Genomic DNA, 22434 nt, shown 5'->3' with positions numbered 1-22434 from the left:
GGACTCAAGGAAGGCTGGAAATGAAACAAGAAAAGAGAACAAAACCAGAATCCCAAACGGGAAAATAAAACCCTGTTTTTCTGGTGTGTGTATGTGTGTATTTTTTCTTTCTCTTTTCGTCCTGTGTGGTTTTGCTTGTTTTCTTCTTTCTCTCTTTTCATTCCTTTATCTCTTTTCTGCAAAAAGTGACGCCCCCCGGGCTTATACGGATTTTGGAGCCAAAAGCAGATGGGAGCCGCACCTGGAGCGCGTGGTGAAGGGAAGGAACGGCAAAGGAGCAGAGACACAGTTCCCCCACTTTGCAGGGGCGTTTCTGCCGGTGGGTGCAGCCCAGCCCCGCCCTGGCCCCTACGCCCCGCGCTCTGCGCCCCACTCTCCCGCCAGTCCCAGGCGCGGACACAAAGGTCCTGTCCGGGCCACTCCTGCCCGCCCCACCCCTTCCGTCCTGGACTCCCTCCTGCAGCCCCATTGGTTGGGGCCTCCTGGGGGCGGGGCTCGGCGCCCCACCCCGCGGGCCACGCCCCCTCCCCAGCTCCGAGCTCCCAGTCCGAGCGCAGCGACTGGCGGAGCAGAACGGATCGCGAGGTAGGGAGCTCTTCTCGGGGACCCAAGGAGGGACAAGGTGGCCGCCCCTGGCCCGAGTCCCCGGGAGCGGCAGATGGGGCCTCGGCCTCCTCTGTCCCCATCGTCCCCCCTCCTACAGGGTCTTCTAGCTCTGCAGCGGAGGGCTCCCGGCTGGGTTTCTCCGGGCCTGTTTGGGGAACGCGGGTTGCTCCTCCCCGGGGCAAGGGGTGGGTGTGGCAACAGCGGCAGGGATTCTTGGCGGACGTCGGGTAGCACTTCCCGCCTGGCCACCTGTTCTCTGCTTGCAGGGGAAGATCTCCCCGCCCTCCCCACCGCTTTTGCCTTTGGGAGGGAGCCCTGGAGGGGGGACTCGCGGGGCGGTGGGGCGAGGCGCGGGGGGCGTCTCACGCGGGAAGCGGAGCCACCCCCCGCCGGGCCTGGCCGCGCCAGCTGTGGCTCGAGGTTGGGACGGCGGCCAGGCCCGGCGGGGGAGGTGGGGAGCCGTCCTGGCGCCGCGCGATTAGCCGCATCTGGGAGGAGGAGGAGCCGCCGGGCGCGCTCGCCCCGGGTGTTTGCGCCCGGATGGGGGTGGGGGGCCCTAGGCGCTGGAGAAAAACTTCATCCGCGCCCACAGGCCCCCTTTCCGCAGGCTGCGCTGGCGGCCCAGGTTTGCAGGCCGGAAGTGAAACGTTCTTTTTTGATTTTTAAAAAGGAAGCCTCCGGCCCTACGGTTTTCTGGGGTTGGGGTGGATGTGTGTGCGGGGGGAGGCGGAGACGTCCCGCTCCAGGCAGGGCCTCGGGTCTCATAGGTGGGGAAATCTCACTGCCAAACAGGAGGCCTTTCGGAGCCTCAGTGTCCCCATCTGCAGACTGGCCTCTGACTTCTGGCTTAAGAGGGTGTGTGAGAGTAAAAGGAGACGGCTAGCCCCGTGCCGGAAGACACGTAAGCTACTGTTTTTTAACTTGCTGTTTTGATATTTCTCAGTCTCTCTGTGCCCAGTCTTGCCCCTCTCATCTGCTCGCCACTCTGAAGCTAGAGGGAACTTGTAAAAACAATCAGCTCAGATCAACCCCCCGCTGAAAATCGTCCACCGAAGTCCCCTTGTCGTCTAAGTCCCCGACTTCTCAGCAGGCCTTCCTGTTATCTTCCGCCACTACCTTCTCCAGCCGCTCTCTGCCTCTGTTCTCCCTCCCTTCGGGCTTTTGGCTCTCCTCTGGGCTCGGGATCCTCCTTGGAGACCCCGCCGCCCTTTGCACTCCCTGGGTGGCCTCGGTGATGACCATGGGTTCTCGATGCTGGTCCCTTCAGGCCAAGAAAGAGTGGCAGAGCCCGGCTCGGAGTAGATGCTTTGAATAAGCTGCGCTAGGCCCAGCGTGGGGCCCTGGGGTGGGGTTGAGGGTGGCTGACGATGGGTACCCTAGGTAGGTGAACGGCCTTTGTTCCACGGAGTGGCAAAGCCAGTGCATTTGGTTTGTGTTCCAACAGCAGGGACAGGAATGGGAGGGAAGGTGATTTCAGATGGGCCCGTGCCTGACAGTTCCACCATCAGCCCCACAACTATTGTTGACTGAGCCCGCCGTGCGCTTGGCATCTTCGCGGCGGCGTCTGCACAGCGTCCGAGCCCTGCGACGCAGCACCGTTCCTGTCCCCTTTGACAGATGAGGAAACTCGGGTGGGGCGGTGAAGTCGCTTGGCAGGGGTCACTGAGGGAGTGGGGAGCAGGCAGGGCTGAATCTCAGGTCTGAGCCAAAGCCCCCCGAGAATGGAGGGAAGGATGGAAGAATTGAGTGGGGGAGGAGTGTAGAGTAGGGTTCTTGTTGAGGAGGGCTTAGGCTTCCCCCTGGAGGGGCAGTCCAGGTTGAGAGCTGGGGCGGGTGCAGGGTCCCAGGTGGGTGGTGGCGGTGGGGTGAACGTCTCCCTGATGGGAGACGGTCGAGGCCGTCCACGGGTGCTAATGGGGGCACAGGCAGCGGCAATGTTGGAGGCCCCCTTGGGTTCCCGGTACACTCCTCGGGTTTCCGGCCTCTTCCCAGCACTCAGGGGCTCCTGAGGGCGGAAGAGCTATTCCCAGCTTGGCTGGGCCTGGGAGGGGGCTCCGGGCGGACGTGTGCGCCGGGCTGCACCTTCCCCACCCGCCTGTTTGCACTTATCTGTGGCAGCTGGCTTCAGGTCCTTAGCCAGCGGAGGACTGGCTCCGGCCTGGCTGCCCCCTCCCCTTTGCCTCCCATCCCTCCCCCTGGACTCTCCAACCCCCATCCCTTCCTGTCCCTCCTCCCCTTCTCACTCTCCGCTCCTCCCTCGCCAGACCCTCGCTCTCCCCGGAACAATGGAGGGGAATGTGGCTAGGCCAGCCTGGCGCTGCTGCGTCAACCTCTGGCTCGTTCTCGGCCTCCGTGGCTTCCAGGGACCCTTCTACCTGGGCTCAGCTGACCCGCCCCGCCTCTCGGCCCACGTGCCGGCAGTTCTGCCAGGCTGGGGCTCAGCTGCGCTGGGGACTGGGATAGATCAGCTCAGTGTCTCTGTCTGTTTACAGAGAAGGAACCCAGGTGCACTGAGGTAACTTTACTATTCTTCTAGTCTCACCTCCATCCCTGCGCAATTTCCCTTCCACCTCTTGCACTGGTAAGCCTTGGGCTGTGAGATGGACCAGTGTAGCAGGACTACTGCGGTGTTCCCTGGGCCAGGGACAGCTGCCTCACTGGGAGCGCCTTAGAAATGCAGAGTCTTGGCCAGGAATCTCGAGCTTGTAATCCCAGCACTTTGGGAAGCCGAGGTGGGAGGATTGCTTGAGCATGAGAGGGCGAGACCCACCTGGACAACATAGTGAGAACTTGTCTCTACAAAAAATTAAAAAATTAGCTGCGTGTGGTGGCACACGCCTGTAGTCCCAGTTACATGGGAGGCTGAGGTGAGAGGATCCCTTGAGCCCAGGCTGTTGAGGCTGCAGTGAGCCATGAGTGCGCCACCAAACTCCAGCATGGGTGACAAAGCAAGACCCTGTCTCAAAAAAAAAAAATAATGAATCTCAGGCCCCACCCCACACCTGCTGAGTGGCAATCTGCATTTGAACAAGATCCCCAGAGATTCCTGACTGCACTAAAGTAGCAAGTAGAATCACTGGCTTAAACCTCTGTGCCTTAGTTTCCTCATCTGTAAAACAGGGGTGCTAAAAGTGCCTCCCCTGTTGGGTTGATGTTTAGATGCATGTATTTGATGTTTGTAAACCCCCAACAGGGCCTGACGTGGAAGTCTGCGGACAGTGGCTGTAGGGTGTATGAAAGCACTATAGCCTGCCCTGTCCCCATAGTGCAGGCCACTATCCACCCACTATACCTGTCAGCAGTGGGCTGTCCCCGGGCTGGAAGCTGTCCCAACACCATGCCCAACCCTGGCATTCCCCAGCCAGCAACGCTTGGAAGACTCAAGACACCCTCATTTTGCAGAGCAGGCTTGGAGAGGTTCTTGCTTTGCCAAGAATGAGGTGTCTGACTTGAACTGAACTTTTGTCCCCCTGCCCTCTATCATCCTGTCTTCAATAAAGGAAAAAAAAAAAAGAATGGAGTCTCTGGCCAGGCACGGTGGTTCAAGCCTGTAACCCCAGCACTTTGGGAGGCTGAAGCGGGTAAATCACCTGAGGTCAGGAGGCCGAGACCAGCTTGGCTAAAATGGTGAAACCCCATCTCTACTAAAAATACAAAAATCAGCTGGGTGAGGTGGTGCATGCCTGTAGTCCCAGCTACTCGGGAGGCTAAGGCAGGAGAACTGCTTGAACCTGGGGGACGGGGTTGCAGTGAGCTGAGATCGCGCCACTGCACTCCATCCTGGGCAACAGAGGGAGACTGTCTCACAAAAACAAAAATGAATGGAGTCTCCTTCAGTGCGCTCCCTCTCACTAGAGTGTAAATGGCTGATAGCGCTGCTAAAGCCCTCCTTGCACTAAGCACCTGGCTGCTTGGCTCCCGTTGATGTGGGTGGTGGGTTTTCAGGCCAGGAGGGCAGGAAGTTGGGGAGTAGGTTACAGGGATGCTGCATGATTGGGTCATAAGTCTCCAGACATGGGGGTAGGCTGAGCAGTGGCTGGGAAAGCCAGAGTCTTGGTACCCAGCTGAACTCTAGAACCTTCCAGGAGGAGCTGCAGAGCCTACGGAAAATTCCCAGGCTATTTTGGGCGGAGGCCCCCTTCTCCCTGATGACACACCCGTCCCTGGGGCAGTCAGGTTGGGCGTGGCTTCCTGCCCCCACCACCCTGGGCTCCCTCCCTTGGCCGGGCACTCATCAGAGCCTGGGGGCTGACTGGCGAAGGGGTTGCTTGGCCAGCTGGGTACCTCCTGGTGCAGCCTCTCCCCCTTACCCTGCTGGCTTTTTTTCCGAAGCATTTCCGCTGTCTGACCTACTCTGTATTTCACCAGGGTCTTTATTAGCCGGGCGACCCTGGGCAAGTTACTGGACTCTTTGTGTCTCGGTTCTCGCATTAGTGAAATGGGAATGGAATGAGCTGAGCTGTGTGAAGTGTTGTAAGTAGTAAGCAGTGTGGCCCCAGGACACTGCTGTGGTGGTGGCGGCAGTCATGGTCTGTTCCACTCCTTTATCTGTTGATTGAATAGGAAGTGGCAGCGTTCATCAAGGTCCCCTATGGCAGCACAGGTGCCCAGCGTGCTGTGAGGTGAGGCTCCCCTGGTCCATGTACGTGTGCATACAAACGGCAACAAGTTCGTGCATGCATACACGTGTGTGTGCGCTCAGATGCAGATCCAGCCATGTGTGGGTGCATATGTATGTGTACACGTGCCTACACACAACACACATACCCATATGCATACACCTACATGCGTGTGCACACAGAAGCACACATGTACACACAGCCCGGCAGTCATGACGTACCTTGGGTGTGACATTTTGTCTGAGTTTGTTGCAGGCCAGACGCTCATCCTCGGTCTGGCCCGAAGCTTCCAGCCAGCCTGAAGCCTCCAGCCAGCCTGAGCAGCGGGTCTGTTTGCAGCCTTCCTCCCTCCCCCAGCTGTGGGGAGCTGAAGGCTAGTCACAGAGGGCGGGCCCTGTCTTCTGCTGGGGACACTCCAAGGCCATGCCTGGTGTTGCTGGGAGAGCAGTGGCTGGCTGGAAGCTGGGACCGTGCTGGTGGGCGGGGCTGCTGTGTACCCATCCTTGTGTATGTGTGTATTGTAGAGGGGACACAGCAGTGGCCGGCCAGAGCCTCAGAGCTGGCTTCTGGGTGCCTGGCTACCCACCCCCAGCTGGTTTCTTTCCAGCTGGACTTTGCCCGGCCCTCCCCCTCACTGAGGTCATTCACTCTTCTCTACTGGGCCTACTGGGGAGTGGGTGGCCCTTGGCCAGGCCTCTTCTGGCCTCCCCAGCTGGACTCCAGCCCAGATGGGCCATAAGATGCTGGATAAAGCTCCTGGGACTCCCAGGTGGCACCGCCCCTACCGCTAGTCACGTCTGCTCCCTGTGCCTCAGTTTCTTCCACTATCAGGTGAGCAGGAATGTAACCACCTCCTGCTGGGCTGGGCACGGTGCTGAGCACACACACCAGTGCAGTGGCCGCCAGCTGGGGCTTTGGATCCTAATGCTGGCTAAGAATGAGCCTTGGAAGCCGGGTGCGGTGGCTCACACCTGGAATCCCAGCACTTTGGGAGGCCAAGGTGGGCCAATCGCTGAGCCCAGGAGTTCAAGACCAGCCTGGGCAACATATTGAAACCCTGTCTCTACAGAAAACACAAAAAATGAGCTGGGTGTGTGGCACGTGGCCGTAGTCCCACAGCCCAGGAGGCTGGGGTGGGCGAATCACCTGACCCCAGGAGGTTGAGAGGGTTCAGCGAACCATGATCATGCCACTGCATTCCAGCCTGGGTGACCAAGTGAGATCCTATCTGGGAAAAAAAAAAAAAAAAAGAGCCAGCCTTGGGGCCATTCCTGGACCGTCCGGAGACCCTGCTCTGTGCCAGCGCCTGTCCTGGGCCCTTGGGACATAGAGGGCCCTGTGCTGCCCTCAGACTCCTCACCGCTACAGGCCATGGGCTTCCCTTGGCATCTCCCAAGGATTGGGTGCACTTGGGGTGTTGAGGGGGCTAGGGTGGAGAAAGAAGGGGACCCCCCATTTTGGATTTGTGCCATTCACCCAGGGGAAGGTGGGCATAGTTAGGGGTGTGCAGACAGGCAAATGGGTGTGACAAATGGAAGATGCAAGGAGGATGACAATGGTGACAGTGATGATGATGACGCAGCATGGTTCCTGAGCGGGCCCTGCCCTTTCCACCGCCTCTCCTGCCTCCCGTTCCTAGTCCCCCACCTACCACATGGTGTCCCCACTGACCTCAGTCCCACCCAGGCCCTGCCAACACAGGGCCTTTGTACAGGCTGTTCCCCCACACCTGGAACAGCCTCCCTCTGTTTTTCAAATGGCTACCCCTTTCTTGCTGTGCAGGGTCCTGCAGGCACCTTGATTAGCGTGTGTACTCCCACCCTTCTGCCCCATCCCCTTCTGTTTCTTTACAGCCCTTTTGGGATCTGTAATGAGCTGGTTTATGTTTATTTAACTGTTTATTCCCTGCCTTCAGGTTCAGCCCTTTGTCTCTGTGGACTTGAACAGTGAACAGGGCTCAGTATTGGGCATGTATCTGTTGAGTGACTTTATGATGACAATTATAACAACAGTCATAGCTGACAATTATTGCTCACTGAACCTGAGTGGACAGTGTGCCTAGTGCTTAGTGTGTATTATTTTGTTTTCACTTCAGCCTGATGGTGTGAAGTCGGGACTATTATAATTCCCATTTTCTGGATGTGGAAACTGAGGCCCAGAGAGATTAAGTAACTTGTCCGAGACCACACAGCAGGCAAGGGGTAGGATTAGAAGTCAGCTGTGCTTCATTAGCTGAGCGTGGTGGCAGGCACCTGTAACTCCTGCTACTTGGGAAGCTGAGGCAGGAGAATCGCTTGAACCCGGAAGGCAGAGGATGCAGTGAGCTGAGATTGTGCCGTTGCACTCCAGCCTGGGCAACAGAGCTGGACTCCGTCTCAAATTAACAACAGAATAAAGGAAGTCAGCTATGCTTGACTCCAGGAGAGAGGAGGGAGGGAGCCTTTGGATAGAACAAGGCAGAGCAGTGCCTCTCACCGTGGAGTTGCCAGGCCACTGTTCCCATGTGCTCTCCTGGGAGGCCTGGACAGGGCCCTCCCCTCCCAGGGCCAGCCTCTTTCCTGGAACTCTGGGCATTGAACATTCTGGGACTCTATGACCTGTGCTGGTGGGTCATGCGGGGGTCCTGGCCCCTAGGCCAGCAGCTGGGGCTTTTTTTGAGGTGGGGGCTCCCTGGACTCAGGGTCCTCCCTGGCCGTGGCTGCAGCTGAGAGAAGGGACAGGAGGTAGGATGCCACCTCCTCCAGAAGGCCAGCCAGCTACCTCCTTCCCAGCCCACAGAGCTGAGGCCGGACAGGGGAGGGTGGAGCAATGTCGGGGAGGAGTTTTGACATCTCAGGGAGGGGGCAGCCCTTTTCCTCTGAGCAATCGGGCCTGGTTCTTGGATGGCTGTGGTTGAAGGCGGTTCGGGGGGTGTGGGGGGATTTCTGGGTGATGTAGGTCGAAGACTTCTATAAATGAGGGGACCGGGGTGGCAAACTGAGGTTGAGGGTTGTGAGAGCTTCAGTTCTTTTCCACGAGCAGCTGGAAACCTGGATTTTGAGGAAACCCCTTGGGATGTTGAAGATAGTTCAGGCCGGGCGTGGTGGCTCATGCCTATAATCCTAGCACTTTGGGAGGAAAAGGTGGGAGAATCCCTTGAGCCCAGGAGTTTGAGATCAGCATGGGCAACATAGCAATACACTGTCTCTATAAATTAAAAAAAAAAAAAAAAGAAAAATTAGGCATAGAGGTTGAGGCTAGAGCACACTGTGATTATGCCCCTACACTCCAGCCTGGGTGACAGTGAGACACTCTCTCTCAAAAAAAAAATTATTTATTTATTTATTTATTTTTTTTCTTTTTTTCTTTTTTTTTTTTTTTTTGAGACGGAGTCTGGCTCTGCCGCCCAGGCTGGAGTGCAGTGGCCGGATCTCAGCTCACTGCAAGCTCCGCCTCCCGGGTTCACGCCATTCTCCTGCCTCAGCCTCCCGAGTAGCTGGGACTACAGGCGCCCGCCACCTCGCCCGGCTAGTTTTTTGTATTTTTAGTCTCGATCTCCTGACCTCGTGATCCGCCCGTCTCGGCCTCCCAAAGTGCTGGGATTACAGGCTTGAGCCACCGCGCCCGGCCTTATTTATTGTTTTTGAGACAGAGTCTCACTCTGTCACCCTGGCTGGAGTGCTGTGGCATGATCTCGGCTCATTGCAACTCACACCTCCCTGGTTCATGCAATTCTCCAGCCTCAGCCTCCTGAGTAGCTGGGATTACAGGCACCCGCCACCACACCCAGCTAATTTTGTATTTTTAGTAGGGACGGGTTTTCTCCGTGTTGGCCAGGCTGGTCTCAAACCCCTGACCTCAGATGATCCACCTGCCTCGGCCTCCCAAACTGCTGGGATTACAGGCGTGAGCCACGGCGCCTGGCCCATTCTTCAAATGTAAATTTGAAAACCCCGTGGGACCTGAGTCAAACCTATTCAGGGCCGCTGCTGTCCGTCCTGGCTGTGTGGCGTTGAGTGGCTTCCTGAGTTAGGCTTCCACCTACTTCATCTCGTACCCCCATCACCAGCCCTGTGCGGGTGCCAAGTGATGCCCACCCAGCTGCCCAACTTTGCAGATTTGGAAACTGAGCCCAGAGAGGGGAAAGGACTTACCCAAGGGTGCCACTCTTCCCTCTGAACCTTGAGCTGAGGCCACGTTAGAGCCGACGCCTTTGCATTCAATATTCAGTGTTCACTGTGTACAGCGAGTGTCCTGCTCTTGACACATTGTCAAAAGCACAGCAGTAGTTAAGGAATTCCCTCCCTCTAGCCCTCCCGCCGGGTTTATGGGTGCATACTAGGGGTCACGGAAGGAATTTGATTTCATAACGGCAGCGGTGACTTGGGCTGCATGGAAATTCACTGGGCCTGATGGAGCTGGATGGAGATGGACGCAGCCTTGGAAATCTTCTCTTTCCCTTTGGGTCCTTTGGGCTCGCCCAGCAGGCCCCCCTGTCCTGGGTGCAGGCTTGTGACAGCTGCTCAGGGATGCAAACAGGGTGCCTGAGCTCCCTCTGCGATGTGTTCCGCAGTTTCCTGAAGGTGGACGCTGCGAGAGGGTCGTGTTTTTGCCTCTGCCTCCCTGTAGTGTCTGGCTCACAGCAGCGTCAGGGAGGGTCTGTGCAGTGGCTGAGTTTGGAAATAGGTGGTTGGCATTAAAATCTCCTTGGCTTTGGGTTTTCTTTTTTTTTTGAGACAGTCTTGCTCTGTCACCCAGGCTGCAGTGCAGTGGTGCAATCTCAGCTCACTGGAACCTCCGCCTCCCGGGTTCAAGCAATTCTCATGCTTCAGCCTCCAAGTAGATGGGATGACAGGTGCCTGCCACCACGCCCAGCTAATTTTTGTATTCGTATTAGAGACGGGGTTTTGCCACGTTGGCCAGGTTAGTGTCGAACTCCTGACCTCAAGTGATCTGCCTGCCTCAGCCTCCCAAAGTGATGGGATTGCAGGCGTGAACCACTGCGCCGGGCCCCTGGCTTTGGGTTTTCGGCTCACCTTCCTGACGTGCCTCCTTCCCTCCCACAAATATTCCCTGTGTGTCCCGAGTGTGCCGGGATCCTTGCCTTGTGCTGGGGACACGTTGGGGACTGATGCCATCCTGGTCATGGGGGAGGATGTGGCATTTTCATGAGGAACTATGATCGAGGGGGGGCCCACGACCGCTTCAGGAGCCCAGAGGAGGCACCTGACCCCGCCGGCAGGCTCCCAGGCAAGGTGGCAGCAGTGCTGAGGTGATGGAGAGGAATGAGCCTCAGATACTGGACTCTCAGACCTGGACATGGGGGTAAGCACTGGGCTCCTACCTCTAAAGGCATGAGCCCCGAGAGCCTCTTCTCCTTCCAGGTCAGCCATGTCATCTGAGCCTCCCCCACCACCACAGCCCCCCACCCATCAAGCTTCAGTCGGGCTGCTGGACACCCCTCGGACCCGCGAGCGCTCACCTTCCCCTCTGCGGGGCAACGTGGTCCCAAGCCCACTGCCCACTCGCCGGACGAGGACCTTCTCAGCGTGAGTCTGGAGTGGGCTGGGGACACTTTCTCAGATGGGTCTCTTGCTTGAGGCCAGAGATTCACCGTGTCTCTGGCCATTTTTGGGCGCCAGTGTTCCAGGCTGTCAAATAGGCAGACCTGGGGCTGGGCTGTGGGCTGATGGTGAGAAACTAGGAAGGCGCCTTCTAAATTCAGGGTACTGCCCAGCCCAGAAGAACCTGTTGGGAGTGGCAATGGGTGGGCAGTTGCTGGGGTCAGAATCACTGGGCTCTAACCACACATGAGAGTCTGTTTCCCTGTAAGACTGAAATCTGCAGCTGCAAAATGGGCGCAGTACCAGGGCTGCAAAGGACCCAACAATGTCTGGCAGATGCAGGTCTTAGGCCCTGTGAGTGGAGGATGCTCCTGTTATTAATAATTAATCATTAGTTTCTGGAGGGATGCTCAGTGATCTTTTAGTTCAACTCCCTCTTTCCAGGTGGGAAAACAGGCCCGAGAAAATTTGCCAGGGTCATCCAAAGAGTCATTTTCACCAGAGTCTATGTGAGCGGCTCCCAGAGTTGTGCAGTCCTCAACCTGTGTGACTGTAAATGGCGGTCCTGGCCAGGGCTTGATGGGGCACAGCTGTGGGCAGGGGCTGGAATGAGCTTCGTGTGCCCAGGAGAGCTGGTGGCTGTCCTGGAGCGCTGATAGGGCCCCTCACACTTCCCTTCCCTCTCTCTGTCAGGACGGTGCGGGCTTCACAGGGCCCCGTCTACAAAGGAGTCTGCAAATGCTTCTGCCGATCCAAGGGCCACGGCTTCATTACCCCAGCTGATGGTGGCCCCGACATCTTCCTGCACATCTCTGAGTGAGTGAGCGGCCGGTCTGGGCGGCCTGGCTGGGGCAGGCACTTCCTTGGCCCTGTGGAGGTGGGGATGGCGTGTGACTGTGATGGGCGCTGGGTGTGAGGACGAATGGCCGGGCCTGTGTGAGTCTGTCTTTGGCTGGTGCTCCAGTTGTGCTCCTGTGGTTGTGTTGGGTTGGGGTTGTGAGACTGTACAGAGCTGTGTCAGGGGATGTGAGGCTGCGGGCGACACGGTACCTGTGATTGTGCCTGGGTGTGTTTTTATGAATGGGTAAGGTTTTGTGTGTGCCGGGCGTGGTGGCTCACGCCTGTAATCCCCGCACTTTGGGATGCCAAGGTGGGCAGATCACCTGAGGTCAGGAGTTCAAGACCAGCCTGACGAACATGGTGAAATCCTGTCTCTACAAAAATACCAAAAAAAAAAAAAAAAAGTAGCTGGGCATGATGGCGGGTGCCTGTAATCCCAGCTACTTGGGATGCTAAGGCAGGAGAATTGCTTGAACCCGGGAGGCAGAGGCCGTGGTGAGCCGAGATCTCGCCATTGCACTCCAGCCTGGGCAACAAGATTGAAACTCCATCTCAAAAAAAAGAAAAAGAAAAAAATACAGAGAGATCTGCTCAAGATCACATAGCCAGAAAGTGATGGGAATGGGTTTGGGGGTGCCCGGCTATGCTTGTGGGAGACAGGGTGGTGGCAGCTGTGCATGGTGCACGTGTGTGCGTGTATGGTTTTTGTGTGTGTGTGTGTGCGCGCGCATGTGTGTGTGTGTGAGAGAGAGCAGCAAGGCCTGCTAGGGTGAGTCCGAGTGCCCATTGTATCTGGCCAATGGGGAAGGATACCCTGTGAGCCTGGGGAGCCCTGTTTAGCCTGGGGACCAGGCCGGCTTCCTGCCCTCCTTTGCGGGAGGTGGACTGGTGAGGCTGGGGGCTGTCCTGCTCCTTTGCTCCAGGAAGGAAGTTTGGGGCAGACCCCTTTGTCCTGCTGCATGCTCACTGACGTCCTTCCTTCCTGAGTGTCTTGAAGCCCTTGGGGAGCCTGGGGTGGGGCGCACACATCCTAGGGCTGGAATGGAAGGCACCCAGCCCCCCATGCTTCACCTCCGATCCTCTGGGCAGCCTTTAGACAGGCGAGGACCCTCGATCTGTACCCCCTTCCTACGTGCTTCTTTGGCCTAAGCACCCCCAAGTCTTTTACTTCAGGCAGTGGCAGACAGAGTCCTACTCCGCACAGCACACCCACAAACACAGAAACCACATTTCTGAAAAGAGGGGCCCGCTGCGATGGGGCCCACCCTCTGCCCCATGCTTACATATCAGATTGGCAGGCAGGAGAAAAAGGCCAAGGCGACGCATTTCACAGATGAACGCACGCATGGATATGTAAATGTATTTTCATACTGCCTCGTCCCAGAAAACGTTTTGAATCAGTAAGGAAAACATAGAGGTTGGGGCAAAGAAATACTTAGAAAGATGGAAAAAGGAAGATGGAAATACTGTGATGTCTAGTTCTGCTGCTAGAAGTGGGCTGCAGATTTATTTCTGAGCTCCCTGGTGACCAAACCAAAGAGGGAAACACTCTTCACCATACGATTCTCCAATCAAAACAAACCAGTTACTAGGGGAGCTGGCTGGCCCTGGCATTTAGCATATGATGGGGGTTTTCCTCTGGGGGTTTCTCATCAATGGGACATCAAGATGCCAGTCTTATGTGAGAGGGTGACTTGTGTCCCCTAGAAAGTAAGGGAACTGGGCTGGGTGCTGTGGCTCACACCTGTAATCCCAGCACTTTGGGAGGCCGAGGTGGGCGGATCACCTGAGGTCAGGTGTTGGAGACCAGCATGGCCAACATGGTGAAACCCCATCTCTACTAAAAATACAAAAATTAGCCGGGCGTGGTGATGTGTGCCTATAGTCCCAGCTACTCCGGAGGCTGAGGCAGGAGAATCGTTTGAACCTGGGAGGCGGAGGTTGCAGTGAGCCGAGATTGCGCCACTGCACTCCAGCCTGGGCGACAGAGCAAGACTCCATCTCAAAAAAAAAAGAAAGAAAAGGAAACTTCCTGGGAGTGGTCACAGGGAGAGGCCCCTCCAGGAACTAACTTCAAGCACCAAAGGGACCTTCTTGAAGGCTCACTGGAGGCCGGGCGTGGCAGCTCACGCTTGTGATCCCAGCACTTTGGGAGGCTGAGGCAGGTGGATCACTTAAGGTCAGGAGTTCGAGACCAGCCTGGCTAACATGGTGAAACCCCGACTTTACTAAAAATACAAAAATTAGTTGGGTGTGGTGGCACATGCCAATAGTCCCAAATACTTGGCTGAGGCAGGAGAATCACTTGAACTCGCGAGGTGGATGCAGTGAGCCGAAATCACACCACTGCATTCTAGCTTGGGTGACAGAACGAGACTGTCCCTCCCCAAATAAATAAATAAATAAATAAGGCTTGCTGGAAAACTGGGAAAATTGAGAACAAAGACACAATATGGTTTCTGAGACTCCTGGAACCAAGGGCTGCTATGCTGAGGACCTCAGAAAAGCCCTGCCCAGGCCACCCCTCAACTCCGATTCTTACTCCACGATGGCCTCGTTTCTCTCTGGCTTGGACTGGCCGTCTTTACTCTTCATCCGCAAGCCCAGTCTCTCTCCCACGTTTCATGTCACCATGTGAGCACCCACAGGTGGCTGAGCTCTTTCAGTTCCAACATCAAAAGTCCCAGGGACGGAGCTGATTGGGCCAGGGCCTCCTTGGCTAGGACAGAGGCAGTTCTCTGGAAAGAGGTTCCCGGTGGTTGGTCGGATGGTGCCCGCTTTGGTGGCCCTATGACCAGAAGGGTGCTGGTGTCTTGGGTGTGGCGTCTTGGGAAAGGGAGCCTTGTCCCGGTGTGAGCACTGACTGCTTTATTTGTGCCCCTGTAGTGTGGAAGGGGAGTATGTCCCAGTGGAAGGCGACGAGGTCACCTATAAGATGTGCTCCATCCCGCCCAAGAATGAGAAGCTGCAGGCTGTGGAGGTCGTTATCACCCACCTGGCACCAGGCACCAAGCATGAGACCTGGTCCGGACACGTCGTCAGCTCCTAGGAGAGGCTGGAAGCACCCCTTCTCCTGTGCTTGTGGGAGACTTTGCGGGGAGGCGGCGGCAGACACTGGAGATGACATTCTTCCATACGAGACGGGGCTTCGGCAGGGCATGGTCCCTTTCAAGTATCTCCTGGAGGAGGGGGTGTGGGGGGCAGGCGTGGGGTGTTCCGGCCACCAGCACAGCCTCTGACCATCACAACCACCTCTCACCATCTGAAGTGCATTAAAAGCATTTAAAAAGGAGAGGTGCCCACTGGTGGCTGAGTGGAGATTCCAACCGCAGCCCAGGGAGTGGATCAAGGGTGATATTTCTCCAGCTGCTCAGACACAGGGGCTCAACCCACAGACCCCCTTCCTCCTGGAGCTAGAGGCTCCAGATTCCCGGATCTGGCCCACTGGCAGCTGACGTGGACCTTGCGGGACTTCCCCAAGGCAAATTGCCACCTAAGTGCCCCTTGCACCTCTCCTTGGGCCTGGGCAAAGCAGTTTTCTAATTCTTGGCTTGGTTGGTTCCAGGGGAGCTGGCTTAAAGCCGGGGGGAAACGGGGGGGGCGGTCTTTGGATGGGACACGTTTTGCCTTTTGGTGCCTTTGCAGTGGGAGGCGGCATAGCTGCCTGTCTGGGGAAGACAGTTTATCCCAGCACTCCCACCCCTGGGCACAGCAGGCTGGTACTGGGAGGCTGAACCCCTCTTAGAGCCTGACCTTTTCATCTGCCTTCTGGTCGTGTGACCATCACTCAACAGCCATTTCACAGCCCCTGTCATTATGGCGGCAGGGTGGGGGTGGTGGGAAGGGCCTGTGGAGAGGGCAGGTCTTTGTTTAAAAACTTTGTCCCGATCCATCCAGAAAAGAGTGGGTAGCTTGCATCCTGACAGCCTGGCAAAGTCAAGAAAGTTGAAGGAGAAACATACCTTTGGAAAGAGGGTTTTCTTTGAAACTAGTGTTAAGAAATGCTTAGGGATTTTTTTTTATTTTTTTTATTTTTCGTAACTGAAGTTTTCACCCAGAGCCGGCTCTGTTTGCACCTTGCTGCCGACATTGCAAACTTTTTTTTTTTTTTTTTTGCGGGGTGGGAGACAGAGTCTTGCTCTGTTGCCCAGGCTGGAGTGAAGTGGCCCGATCTCGGCTCACTGCAACCTCTGCCTCCAGGGTTCCAGCAATTCTGCCTCAGCCTCCTGAGTAGCTGGGATTACAGGCGTGCACCACCACACCCGGTTAATTTTTGTATTTTTAGTAGAGACCGGGTTTCATCATGTTGGGCGGGATGGTCTCGAACCCCTGACCTCAGGTGATCTGCCCATCTCGGCCTCTCAAAATGCTGGGATTACAGGTGTGAGCCATCGCGCCCGGCCTGCAAACTTTTCTGTAGGTATTTTCGGTAAACAAATCCTTAGATTATCTTTGCTGTGGTTTTGGTTTGGCTTTAGTCATGATTTAAAAGTAGAAATAGCTGGGCATTATGTTTTGAAATTTATGGCCTATATGTAGTCAAGAATCCACTCGTAAACGCAGGGAAGCAAACTTTTGGAAATTGGCTTTTGGGCGGACAGTAAATGTCCAGAAAAGAGGTCGTTTGATGCTGGAAGCACAGATAGCTTCATCAGGTACTTCTCAACTCTCATGAGTTTGTCCTTTCAGCCTAAGAACTGCTGCCTTTGAAAGGGGATGGAAGGGAGTTGTTTTAAAATAGGCAAATACACGTGTTGATTGCGAGCGTGTGGAGAAAAAGGCAGTTCCCACCGCAGTTAGGTCCTGGCCATGTTTCCTCGCCTGCGATGCTCCTTGTCCTCACCCTCCTCTCCCGCCTCTGCCTTCTGCTGTGTCAAAGGTGGCCCTTTTCTCTCCAACCTTGAATTGTTCCCTGGTGGCTTCCCAAGGGGCCATCTGCTGGTACAGTCCACACTTCCAAAGCCAAAACCCGAGAGGGCTCCTTTGCTGCCCCAAGCCTCTCTCTCACTCTGTCCTCGCCTTGGCATGGGTGGCGTTGCTGTGACCCTGTGTGCTGGCGCTCTGGCAGGCTGTGGCTGGCAGTGAGGTGGGGGATTGCATTCTGCTATTCAGGGGTGACCTTTGGATTCTGTCTCGGCAGAATCCTTTGTCAACGGCTCTTGCTCTGTCCTTCCTGTTTGGCCACAGCTCTTTCAGTCAGTGGGTATTCTAGAACGGCAGGATGTCACAGCTGGAAGGATGCGATACCAGTTTATAGAAGGGGAAACTCCTGGAGGCTCTGGGAGGGACGGAGGTTGTTGCTGACCGAGGAATAGCTAGAACTGAGGATTCCTGAATCCAGATCTTGCCTCCCATCAGCCGTCTTTCTCCCAATAAAGTTTTGTTTTGTGTAAGGCAGTGCGTGTGTTTGTGTGGAGGCTGGCTCACCAGGTTTTTCCTTTTAAGTCGTCAGGTGAGGGTGTCTCCCCCGGGTGAGGCTGACACATTCCACTTGGCAGTGTGTTTTGTTAGGGAGTGATGAATAAGAAGATGGGATCATCTGTTTTTCTTTAGTCATCATTCTGTAGCATGAGAAAGCTTAGCAGGAAGGAGAATGCAGCTTCCTGGCAACAGAAAATGCCACTAACTTGGTCAGCAGCTGTCCAGTGCCCTGTTGAAGCTTTTAGGATGTTGTGAGAGTTACACCTTACTCCCATGATACACCTGTGGGAAGAGGGGACCGGCCTGGGGGTGCACTGTCCACAGTCCCTGGCTCATTCCTGCTGTAGAGGTGGTGTTTGTTTTTGAGACAAGGCTGCCCTGCAGCCTTAACCTCGTGGGCTCAAGCGATCCTCCTTCAGCCTCCTGAGTAGCTGGGACTACAGGCGTATGCCACCATGCCTGGCTAATTTTTAAATTTTTTTGTAGAGAGCATCTTGCTACATTGTCCAAGTTGGTCTCGAACTCCTGTACTCAGACCATCCTCCTGCCTCAGCCTCCCGCAGTGCTGGGACTACAGGTGTGAGCCACAGCGCCCGGCCACTGCTATAGACATTTGATGAATATTTGCTAGGCTGGGCACGGTGGCTCACACCTGTAATCGCAGCATTTTGAGAGGCCGAGGCAGGTGGATGGCTTGAGCTGAGTTTGAGACCAGCCTGGGCATCATGGTGAAACCTGGTCTTACCAAAAAAATATATATATACAATTAGCTGGGCATGGTGGTGTGAGCCTGTGGTCCCAGTTACTCTAGAGGCTGAGGTGGGAGGATTGCTGGAGTCCAGGAATTTGAGGCTGCAGTGAGCTGTGATTGTACCACTGCATTCCAGCCTGGGTGACAGTGACACCCAGTCTCAAAAAAAAAAAAAAAAAAAAAAAAAAAAACTTGCTGTTCTTCAGGCATGAAGTCAGGGGCTGGAAGCAGATGAGGCTTGAGGGCCCGGGGCTGGCATGAGAGTCCTAGGATGGATATAGCTTTTCAAGGTCCATAGCAGGGGAGGAAGGGTTTGTTTGCTGTTGGAGCAGTGGGAGTGAGGGCAGAAGGTGGGCAGGTGTGAGAACTCCTGTTCTTGGTTTCCAGGAGAGCAGTGACGGGCAGGGGCCACTCTGCGGGGTTGCTATGCTCTCCTGGGAATTTGCTCTGGCCGGTGTCTCCCAAGGGAAGGCAGTGATTTTGGGTGGTGCAGAGATGGGCATTTTTCTTGTCAATATTATACAATGATTTCCAAAGCATATTGGGGAAAAACCAGCCCATCAAACTTGTTTAGGGAGAGGCTAACGTAGGCACTTAGCTCAAAACAATGAGATTTGCTGACTTACTATACGGAGTACTACATGGGTGGCACAAGGGAAGGGTTCAGCAAAAGCTGAAGGTGGGGGCTTGGCACAGTGGCTCACGCCTGTAATCCCAGCACTTTGGGAGGCCGAGGTGGGCAGATCACTTGAGGTCAGGAGTTCGAGATCAGCCTGGCCAACATGGTGAAATGCTATCTCTACTAAAAATGCAAAAATTACAGCCGGGTGCAGTGGCTCACACCTGTAATCTCAGCACTTTGGGAGGCCAAGGTGAGCAGATAACTTGAGGTTCAGGAGTTCAAGACCAGCCTAGGCAACATAGTGAAACCCCATCTCTACTAAAAATACAAAGATTAGCTGGGTGTGGTGGCGCACACCTGTAATCCCTGCTACTTGGGAGGCTGAGGCAGGAGAATCGCTTGAACCTGGAGACAGAAGTTGCAGCAAGCTGAGATTCTGCCACTGTACTCCAGCCTGGATAACAGAGCGAGACTCCGTCTCAAAAAAAAAAAAAAGGCCGGGCGTGGTGGCTCATGCCTGTAATCCCAGCACTTTGAGAGGCCAAGGTAGGTGGATCACCTGAGGTCAGGAGTTTGAGACCAGCCTGACCAACATGGTGAAACCTGGTCTCTACTAAAAAGACAAAAATTAGCTGGGCGTGGTGGCGGGCGCCTGTAATCTCAGCTACTCAGGAAGCTGAGGCAGAATGGTTTGAAGTGGGGAGGCGGAGGTTGCAGTGAGCCAAGACCGCGCCATTGCATTCTAGCCTGGGCAACAACAGTGACTCCGTCTCAAAAACAATAGCAACAACAATGAAAACCAAAACTGAAGACGTTTGGGAAAGCAGCCTCCGGTGAGGGAGGTGGAATGAGTTCTAGGTCTTGACTTTGGGGTGCTGTGGCGGGCAGCGTGGAGTGGCAGGCAGTGTGCCGTGGCGGGCAGCGTGGAGCGGCGGGCAGTGTGCCGTGGCGGGCAGCGTGGAGTGGCTGGGAGCGTGGAGTGGCGGGCAGTGTGCCGCGGCGGGCAGTGTGGAGGTTACCTGTCGTTCGGGTTGGAGGAGCCTGCCTGGGCTGAGGTGGCCAGCTGGGGCCCACAGCCAGAACACTTGGGATGGGGGGGAGAGGAGGCAGCCCGTGGAGAGGAAGTGATTCAAAGCCACGTATGCCTGAATGTGTCCGGATTACAGCAACATCTGCCCAACTGCCCAACTGGTTCTTCTTCTGGCCCCTATGGGGCACTCCCCTTCCAGTAGCTGGAGGGCCCTTCCCAGACAGATCATGAACGGGCCCCACGCCCTTCCCTTGGGATCAGGTTCAAGCTCAACTTCCCAGCTAGCCTCTCTCCCTCCAGGGAGCCAGAGGCCTGCCCTGCACTCCCGGCCGCTCAGGTTCAACGCGGGCCTTTTCCCTGAGGCTTAAGCCCTGACCTTGAGTTCAGGGTCAGCTTCTGCAGTGCTGGGGATGGTGACTTTCAATAGTGCTAGGCTGGCCTAGGTGCAACCTCTGTGCTTTCCTCTGGCTTAAAACTTACCTACTGTGTTTAAATTTCTTGTGATGGTGTCTTTATCCTGCTAACCCCCTAAAGCAGAGAGAGGGGGCTGTCCCTGCTTTATAGGGTTCTGGGTTGCAGGGGGCGGGGGTATTATTTGAGTTAGTAATGGCTCACACTCACTGTTCAAAGTGCTTTAAATTCCATACACGGTAAGGACTATACCATTTGACACATGAACTAACTGAGGCGAAGATGAACTCACCGTAAGTCACGCAGCAGCTTGTACCAGCAGAACTAGGCTTGGAGCCTTGGCAGCCGTGCTCTTACCTGCCACGTGCAGAACCTGCTGCTCTGGGGACACGTGGAAGGCACCAGGACGCGCTGTGCATGCATCATTTAGTTGTTAACACTTTACATCCCACCACAGTGCCTGACAAGCGGACACCCTTGGAGTAACCCCAGGAAGCTGGCCTGGGCTGCAATGCGATGACAAGGTGGAAGGAAAGGGGAAGTTCCAAGTCCTTTTGAGTTTGGAGGGGAGTGTCAATTCTGACCGCAGAGGGAGGCAGCAGGCAGTGCAGGAGGGGGCTCCAGGGGCCTGGGGAGGGTCTGAAGCAGCCACTGTGGGAACTGGGGCAGGAACGGCCCAGGCCTCTGTGCATCAGGGCCCAGCTTGGCGGACTCAGGGTACCCACCTGAGGGCAGCCCTGTGTGTGGGGACACAGCAGCGACCCTCTATTTCCGGTTAAAACAAGTTTGAATAAGACTCAGTTGTCTCGCTTTGACGCACTATGTTAAGGAAACTTGTAAGGAATGGCAGGCTTGTAAGGAATACCCAGTGGGCAGAAAAGCAGCGGGGGAGGAGTCTGTGTGTCAGGAACAGGAACATGCATCTCCACAGAGGGAGGGGCCCCGACGGGACAGAAATCTGGAGCAATGAAAGAGTGGCTCTCAGACCTAGAAGGGCTGGGGTTCCCTTCCAGAATCTGCAAACAGGAGGAAAAAGGAATCAGAATGAGAAACAGGAAATAAAATCACTTTAATGTACTAACCGTTTTGGAAGGTCATTACCGTATCATTTGCAACATTCAACAAGGAAAGATGCCACTGGATGGCTGTGTCCTGCAAGTCACCGAGATGAGGAGCTGGCTGCTTTCACCCCACCTGATCCGGAGCTCAAGAGAGTTGCAAGCCCGAGTGGCTGGGAGGTTTGGAGGGAACCAGGTTGAGCTGTGATGAAAGCGCCTGGCTGTGGGCTGGGAGGCAGGAGTGCAGGGCAGTCTGGGCCCCCCGGCCCCAGATCCAGTGCCCAGTGAGGCCACACAGCCCCAGCACCAAGCAATGGAGGGTCTATGGGTCCCAGCGTTTCCACATCCTGAAAAGTGACACATGAACCGTTTTCCTAGGAAAGTTCTCTTCTACCGTGTTCTGGCTGAGGCCTGGGATCCTTCCCGTTTCACAAAGAAGGTGCAGAAGGTAGAAAGAGTGAGGGACGCGGACCTGGCTGCAGCTGCACTCGGCCCCCTCAGTTGTAAAGTCTGGGTGAGGGCCTGGGTGGGCGCAGATAGGAGAGCAGCTCCTCTTCCTGTTCCCTGGCCAGGCTCTTGCTTGATCCCTGAGAAACTAGAGGCGAACGCCTCTGGGAAGCCAGCCAGGGCCAACCAGAAGGTCGTTTTGATGAAGTCTGACATCCCACATTGGTTTCTCTGGACCCGGGTGACTGTTTTGCCAGCATCAACTCTCCGGCCCAGCTGAGGTGCAACCTCCCTAGGGTCTGCTCCCACTCGGCGAGCCATCTGTCCAGCAGGCCTCAGCCTCACACGGGAAAACGCAAGGTGCGTCTAGTCACTGGGCATAACACTGCCCTGCTCACAGTCCCCATCAAGGTGACATGCAGGTGGGAGCTTCGTTCCAGGTGTTTGTCAATTTCGTCCTGGGGTGGGTCACTGCAGATGGCCTGTCATTGTTTCTCATTACCAAACCCCCACTATTGGTGCTGATGCAGGGGTCCATTAAAAACCGCTTACAATTCCACAGACCCACCAAGAGGGAGGGCCCAGGCACATTTTTCCTTTCTGTATCATCCTAGAATTATGGGGAAATTTCCGCCAAAACCACATGATTGCACGTATCAGGGTATTAGATTAGGGGGCTGAGGGTGGGTGGGGAAGACCTTTTGTGGGAGGTATTCCTCTGAACCATTCTTGACAATAGTTTTCTCCTTCCTTCTGGAAGCTTCTGGTACTGGAGATGGAGGCAAGGCATGCCAGGGGTGGAGGTCCAGACTGCATGTGCCTGGCAAAGGATGCAGAGCCTGGTTGGGCTGCGGGTGGGTGAGCACGTGTGGGAGGACCCTCAGCTCTGGCCACCAAATGCCCCATGCTGGTTTCTCAGCCAGGACCCTACCCTCCTGCTCCCACGTTAGGAGAAGAGCTCTTCACAGATCCTGCGTGTGTCCTCAGGCGCTGTCACGGAGTAGCCCACGGTCCTGGGGTCTGTGAAGATCTCATGGTCATTGCCACCCTGGAAAGACACAAAATACAGATGAAGGCTCCCCTTCG

At 55.7% G+C, this 22434-nt stretch overlaps 2 protein-coding genes across 7 annotated transcripts in view; one reads left to right on the top strand and one right to left on the bottom strand.

Annotated features, from left to right (window-relative positions):
• Positions 1-487: 487 nt before the first annotated feature.
• Positions 488-17005, top strand: CARHSP1 (calcium regulated heat stable protein 1). Of its 3 annotated transcripts, none has more exons than XM_003916514.4 (4): positions 488-585; positions 10589-10753; positions 11462-11584; positions 14495-17005. In XM_003916514.4, the coding sequence occupies exons 2-4, from the start codon at positions 10596-10598 to the stop codon at positions 14655-14657; spliced, it is 444 nt and encodes a 147-aa protein (XP_003916563.1). In that variant the 5' UTR covers positions 488-585; positions 10589-10595; the 3' UTR covers positions 14658-17005. The 3 variants fall into 3 exon arrangements, with proteins under 3 accessions (XP_003916563.1, XP_009194224.1, XP_009194225.1); XM_009195960.4 differs by lacking the exon at positions 488-585 and adding an exon at positions 1145-1507; XM_009195961.4 differs by lacking the exon at positions 488-585 and adding an exon at positions 6475-7948.
• A 3883-nt stretch (positions 17006-20888) lies between these two features.
• Positions 20889-22434, bottom strand: part of PMM2 (phosphomannomutase 2) — a 35306-nt gene continuing 33760 nt past the window's right edge. For 3 of the 4 annotated variants that reach the window (XM_003916512.4, XM_017953170.3, XM_017953169.3), the window contains exon 8: positions 20889-22396. In XM_003916512.4, coding sequence (XP_003916561.1) covers positions 22295-22396 — 102 coding nt within the window. In that variant the 3' untranslated portion in view covers positions 20889-22294. The remainder of the gene's footprint in view (positions 22397-22434) is intronic. The other variant, XM_009195958.3, reaches the window with a different exon arrangement.

The sequence above is a fragment of the Papio anubis genome, chromosome 18 (assembly GCF_008728515.1).
Source record: "Papio anubis isolate 15944 chromosome 18, Panubis1.0, whole genome shotgun sequence".
Classification (NCBI taxonomy): Eukaryota; Metazoa; Chordata; class Mammalia; order Primates; family Cercopithecidae; genus Papio; species Papio anubis.
Note: the sequence above shows the minus strand (reverse complement) of the source record. Positions and strands in the feature narration are given on the sequence as shown.